This window comes from Coregonus clupeaformis, chromosome 19, assembly GCF_020615455.1.
Source record: "Coregonus clupeaformis isolate EN_2021a chromosome 19, ASM2061545v1, whole genome shotgun sequence".
NCBI lineage: Eukaryota > Metazoa > Chordata > Actinopteri > Salmoniformes > Salmonidae > Coregonus > Coregonus clupeaformis.
This window is the reverse complement of record NC_059210.1, coordinates 44,565,745-44,572,610: the sequence shown is the minus strand read 5'-3', so window position 1 is coordinate 44,572,610 and position 6,866 is coordinate 44,565,745. Positions and strand designations below refer to the sequence as shown.

At 45.5% G+C, this 6,866-nt stretch overlaps 1 protein-coding gene across 2 annotated transcripts in view; it reads left to right on the top strand.

Moving 5' to 3' along the window:
• Positions 1 to 6,866, top strand: part of LOC121531961 (IQ motif and SEC7 domain-containing protein 3-like) — a 20,910-nt gene extending 14,044 nt beyond the window's left edge. Inside the window, exons 8-15 of one of the 2 annotated variants that reach the window (XM_041837558.2) lie at positions 598 to 764; positions 1,517 to 1,656; positions 2,278 to 2,409; positions 2,532 to 2,631; positions 2,870 to 3,028; positions 3,152 to 3,247; positions 3,326 to 3,369; positions 4,437 to 6,866. In XM_041837558.2, coding sequence (XP_041693492.1) covers positions 598 to 764; positions 1,517 to 1,656; positions 2,278 to 2,409; positions 2,532 to 2,631; positions 2,870 to 3,028; positions 3,152 to 3,247; positions 3,326 to 3,369; positions 4,437 to 4,898 — 1,300 coding nt within the window. In that variant the 3' untranslated portion in view covers positions 4,899 to 6,866. The remainder of the gene's footprint in view (positions 1 to 597; positions 765 to 1,516; positions 1,657 to 2,277; positions 2,410 to 2,531; positions 2,632 to 2,869; positions 3,029 to 3,151; positions 3,248 to 3,325; positions 3,370 to 4,436) is intronic. The other variant, XM_041837559.2, reaches the window with a different exon arrangement.

Below are 6,866 nucleotides of genomic sequence, written 5' to 3'. Positions count from 1 at the left end.
TAGTAAGATAGACAAGAAGATGCAGGACTGTTAGGTAAGAGATGTTATGTCATCTGTCATAAGGGTGACATAGGGTGACATAAGACATTATTTTAATATTATTCCGTGCCAGCTAGCGAGCATCTCTCATATGCAGATGTGAAGATAAGAGAACTAGCTGGTGTAGAAATAACTCTGTTACATAATCACACACACACACACACACACACACACACACACAGACACAAACTGCTCATTGCCAGTGTCAGAGTCTTTGATGTGCAGCAGGAATCTCAGGAAACTGAACACTGACAGTGTATGTGTGTATATACTCGGGAGGAGGGTTATACTGTATATCTCTTGTCAGGATGTAAGAACCCACAAATTAACAGTATTAATGTCTGAAGTTGAGAAATACCTAGGATCTTAATTTGAGCCAGTTTGCAACAGCTGGAAAATAATGAAAATGTGAATTATTATGTGGATTATAATTATTGGAATTTCTTTGTAGGGGTTTATACATTTCTTAGGGCAAATCAAGTCTGACATTTTAAAGTGGAAATTACTAAATGTTTAAAGTGTAAAGATACCTCTCTCTCCATCTGTCCATCTCTCCAGTCAGAGGTATTGTATGTGTAATCCCGAGGTGGTGCAGCAGTTCCATAACCCAGACACCATCTTCATCCTGGCCTTTGCTGTGGTCCTCCTCAACACTGACATGTACTCCCCTAACATCAAACCTCAACGCAAGATGGGCCTCGACGACTTCATACGCAACTTACGAGGTGACTGGGTGTCTGTGTGTCTGTCTCTGTGTTGTCTATAAACAGGGCCTAGCTTGATAGGGGGGTTAGGTCTTTTTCTCCCGTCAGTGTGAGTTTTGAGCCTACTGATAAAATAAATATTTAAAATAATACAAACCCCATGGTGATATTTTTGTGACAGTGTGTGCCTGTGTGTGTGTGTGTGTGTGTATGTGTGTGTGTGTTTATGAGTGTGACTCAGTATAATGAGCTGCAGAAGCCTTGCAACATTTATGACAGCGTTTCTGAGCTTGGTGTTAGAGACTAGAGACACTGGAGTGGTTATTTATAGAACTGACACGCAAACCCGCACAGATGCACACACAATGCTTTGAATATTTTAATACAACACAGTGCCATTTTTGTCTGGACTGGCACATATCATTAGAGTGGCAGGATCAGGTCTGGTGAGTCTAGAGAACACACCAAACCAGGGGACAAGAGAGAGAGAGGGTTGGGTGCAGGAACATCACTAACTCCTCTCCTCATGTTCTACTGGGGATGGGGCTTCGCTCCTGACTGGAACACAACACAAGGTTTCCCTCTAGTGGTGAGATAGAGCCACAGCATATCTACTGCTGACAGATATGAGTGCTACTAACACCAGCCACTCCTGTCCTGTCTTGCAAAGAGTCTAAACCAGGGATGGAGTAAATTCAGCTATTACTTTATTTTCTGAATTCCCTCTCTAGTTCCTCCTGTGTGACTAGTAGTGTGTGTCCCTGTTTCCTCAGGAGTGGACGACGGAGCAGACATCCCCAGGGAGATGGTGGCAGGGATATATGAGAGGACCCAGCAGAGAGAGCTACGCTCCAACGAAGACCACGTCACCTACGTCAGCCGTGTGGAACAGTCCATACTGGGCATGAAGACTGTGAGTGTGTTGGGTTTGGGTGTGTGTGTGTCAGATAGCGAGAGAGAGAGAGAGAGAGAGAGAGAGAGAGAGAGAGAGAGAGAGAGAGAGAGAGAGATACAGAGAGAGAGAGAGAGAGAGAGAGAGAGAGAGAGAGAGAGAGAGAGAGAGAGAGAGAGAGAGAGAGAGAGAGAGAGAGAGAGAGAGAGAGAGGTGCATGTGTGTGTTGTGTGTCTGAAAGAGAGATGGAGAGAGAGTGAGATAGAGTTTGAGGGAGAGGTGTGTATCTGTGTGTGAGAGAGCGGTGAGTGTGTGTGTGTTAACCCCATGGTGTGTGTGTGTGTTAACCTCATGGTGTGTGTGTTAAGCCCATGGTGTGTGTGTTAACCTCATGGTGTGTGTGTTAAGCCCATGGTGTGTGTGTTAACCTCATGGTGTGTGTGTGTTAACCTCATGGTGTGTGTGTTAAGCCCATGGTGTGTGTGTTAACCTCATGGTGTGTGTGTGTTAACCTCATGGTGTGTGTGTTAAACCCATGGTGTGTGTGTTAACCTCATGGTGTGTGTGTGTTAAGCCCATGGTGTGTGTGTTAACCTCATGGTGTGTGTGTTAAGCCCATGGTGTGTGTGTATTTCTTTGTAGATCCTGTCTGTGCCCCACCGTAGGCTGGTGTGCTGCTGTCGTCTGTTCGAGGTGGCAGACTTCAACAAACCTCTGAAACAGAAACTGGCCAACACCCAGAGAGAGGTGTTCCTGTTCAACGACCTCATACTGGTGAGAACACACACAAGCACACACGCACGCACGCACACGTGTAGCGTTATTTTGTGTACTCACAGTGTGTGTTTGTGTACTGATGGTATAGCTAATGTTCATTCTGATATCTCCTCACACAGATCCTGAAGTTGTGTCCCAAGAAGAAGACTTCTGCCTCCTACACCTTCTGCAAAGCCATGGGTCTACTGGGCATGCAGTTCCACCTCTTCAGCAACGAATGTAATTACTATACTACCATTACTACTACTGCTACTATACTATAACACTGTACTGCTACATACATAGCTAACTATGATGAGCTGTGACATTGTTTGTCCAGAGTCCAGACTATGCCAATGGCATCACCTTTTTACTTACATAGCTAACTGTGTGTGTGTGTGTGTGTGTGTGTGTGTGTGTGTGTGTGTGTGTGTGTGTGTGTGTGTGTGTGTGTGTGTGTGTGTGTGTGTGTGTCCAGACTATGCTCATGGCATCACCATGTTGAGTCCGTTCTCGTCAGAGAAGAAGCAGGTGGTGAGTTTCTGTTCCCCCAGTGGAGAGGAGCTCAGGAAGTTCACAGAGGAGCTACGAGAGTCTATCACTGAGGTCAATGAGATGGAACAGATACACATCCAATGTGAGCACCCACCCACACACAAACAAACACACCCACACACACACACACACACAGACACACACACACACACACACACACACACACACACACAATATGTATATGGTCATATATCACTGTCTGCAGGGGAGCTGGAGAGAGAACAGGGGGTGCAGACTCATACCCCCCACACCAACGGAGGACAGATGGGCACACTCAGTCGACACACAGGATCCCCCACAGGTAACAAACAAACACTAAGTTAGCGACTAGCATCCACACATCACGCTGTCTGTGTCACTTTTGTGTTTCTGCCCTCAGCCCAGCAAGATCTGTATGACAAGACTGGCAACAACACTGTGGAGGTGAGTCACATACACACTGTGTGTTTGTTGTTAGCAAAGATACAGACAGGTGAGGAGTAAGGAGACCCTCGTCAGCTCCCTCCAGCTCTGTGTGACTCAGAGCGACACAGCTACAACTGTAGGGCTAGCTTTAACCTTCAGCCTTCTGCTAACAGGGGCCAGTAATTAGCTATTAGCCACCTGCTAATGCAGGGTTAGCTATTAGCCTCGCTAGTGGGGGGTTAGCTATTAGCTATTAGCCTCCTGCTAGTGGGGGGTTAGCTATTAGCTATTAGTCTCCTGCTAACAGAACATTTGCTTCCCAGCCATCATACGCTTTTCCAAGCCCTGCTGGCTTGCTAGAAAACAATTTCCATGGCCAGACTCAGGGTTGATGCGTGATGCTGTGTCTGTGTCTGTGTCTGTGTCTGTGTCTGTGTATGCATGCATGTGATCCTCTGTAGCTCAATTGGTAGAGCATGACGCTTGTAACGCCAGGGTAGTGGGTTTGATCCCCGGGACCACCCATACGTAAAAATGTATGCACACATGACTGTAAGTCGCTTTGGATAAAAGTGTCTGCTAAATGGCATATTATATTATTATTATTATATTATGTGTATGAATCAAGCCCAGTTCCTCCACTCTAAATGCCCTCTCTACAGAACTAGCAGCCCCCATCCCAACCTCCCCACCAACCCCTAACTCTTAGTCAGTCCTTTAGAGTTGCATATATCTGGGCGGCAGGTAGCATAGTGGTTAAGAGCGTTGGGCCAGTAACCGAAAGGTCACTGGTTGAATCCCCAAGCCGACTAGGTGAAAAATCTGTCAATGTGCCCTTGCTCCTGTAAGTCGCTGCGGATAAGAGCGTCTGCTAAATGACTAAATGTAAAAATCTTTGTTAGGGAGACACTGAAACGTCCCTCGACCCAAACACAAGTGTGTCTCTGAGCTGGTGTGTGTACATGCGTGTGCTCGCTCCCTGCATGCCTGCATGCTGCCAGTGTGTCTAACCCACCAGAGGGCTGCTGTAGGCTGCATTCAGGCTGGTAACTCCTCATGCCATTCTCTGGCTGTTTCTAAACTAGGTGTCAATTCACAATAGGCTGCTGCAGACCTACCACATGACCCAGCCCAGCCCTGATAGGCTGCTCCAGACCTACCATGTGGCCAGTCCCGACTCCACCCAACTGGCTCTGGCAGAACCCCTGGCAATGCTTAGCCCCACCCACCCTGGAGAACTCCGCCCAGACACCCTCATTCAATGCCAGCAGATCGTCAAGGTGATTGTCATGGACCAGAGCGGCCAGGGGCGAATGGAAGCCTTCCTCAGCCAAGGAAGCCCCGCCTCCCACCACCGCCTCATCCAATCAGCGATGTCCACACCAGTACGGATCAGAGAGGGATCTGAGCCCCCTCTGCCTCCTCCTCCTCCCCCCTACAACCACCCCCACCAGTACTGTCCCCCCGACTCCCCCTGCCCCCTTCCACACACCCTTCCTCACCCCCTACGTAGACGCAACTCTAGTGGTTCCCGCAGCCTCGTCTGACACATGGCCCCTGATCCTACCACACCTAATCCTGCATCCTCTGACCTTTTGTTAAACAATGATGTGTGGGAGAAACACACACAACACAAACACTCATATACGAAGATAGAGAGAGAAAGGGTGAGACGAGGAAGGGAGGAAGAGAAAGAGGGAGGTAAGGAAGTCAGCTGAGAGAGAGGGAATAAGCCGATATATAGAGTGGGAGAAAATGGAGAGGATTCAAATCAATATAAATTCAAAGTCATCTAATGATGTAATGTGTATTTTTGAATATGATGTAGTTTTGACAACATTTCTAAAGATAGATTTTCTAATCTGACAGCTCTTGTCACAGTGTCATCTGTACATATCTATATCTGTACCTGGCTTTAGGAAGAACGCTCTAGGATGCCCCTCCCACCCCCTAATCCCTGACTCTAACCCTGCCCTGATATCACACAGCTGAGGCAACAAAAGGAACTCCTCTCAGTGAATGGAACTGTCTGGAGCTGTCTGGACATAGAAACATGTCATCTCTATCCTCCTTGGCACTCTGTGTTTTGTGTTATAAGATGATAATGAGATGTTAATAATACTTTTGATCCTGAATAAGTGAGTATGTCAGAGCAGCAGGGAGTGAAGACAGTTTCTCCTGAGTCCTGGTTTACAAATTATTACAATCTGTATCTCTGTTCATAATGTCTGACTGGGAGTGTGTGGGAGTGTGTGTGCATGTGAAAGTATGAGGGTGTGCCAGTGTGTGAGTGTGAAAGGGGGTGTGTGTGTGCTTGTTTGCAGGCATGTGCAAATACCATTGTTATAGTCTCTGAGGTTTTGTTACATGGGTCCAAGCCTCACACTCAGGGAAACACCAGTACTGATGACAATCTTATTTGATCAGCTACTATTGTCAACTTTCAATCTTATTGGTTAATAATGTTCTAATATTCATATGATTAGTTCATAAAAACATTAACGTTTAATCGTATTAATTGATCATGTTCTAACATTCTATCTTATTAGTCCTGTTGAATATTCAGTCTCACGTTGTGAATCCCTATTATCCATTCTCACATGATTAACCTGTTCTACTCTTCACTGGACTGCATGTCACACAGGGATGTAAATTATATACACAATCAGTACACGCACGCACGCACGCACGCGCACACACACACACACACACACACACACACACACACACACACACACACACACACACACACACACACACACACACACACACAGAGCATTAAACCAGAGAATGACTTAAGATATTTATCAGAATATTGAATATGTTTCATTATTATTACTGATTGTTGTAACATTCTTCCTTCCCCTCTCTCTGAGGGCTGTGACACGTGGTGACCCACTGAGGCTGTCCTCTAAGTGTTGCACCATATTTTTGGAGTATATCAGAATACTGGATATGTGTATATAGGTGATATATAGATTTAATATAGAAATAATGGATGCAGTGCTGATGTGTGTATTTATGTATTTGTACAGAGGGGAGGACATTGTATTTAGCTTGGAAGAGAAAACAAATCTATTTGTTTTTCAGACTATAGGGGCAACAGAACCCCACTGTTACCTTTGGAGACAGAACAGGCAGTCCAGTTACCATGGAAACACGCACAGAGATGACACATCTACATGATGACTTCACTACATTATCATAGTTAGAGTTATACTGTAGCTTTGATCGCGCTAGCGTTAGCATTAGATGGTTTAGTGGAAAACAAGCAGGAATCATAGTAGACATTTTAGCATGTTCTAAAGTCCTAACATATTATCGCCCTAGCCCTAGTCTGGCTCACCTGTCCTTCTTGGAGATGTGTCCATCTTGGAGATGTGTTACACTGTTGATGAGAGCACCTGTGCACCGACACATTTATAAAATATTTACTAAGAGAATATCATGTTTATAACAATTACACTGTTTACTAATGGAATATTTCTAAAGATTTCTGTTTGAAATTAATTAAA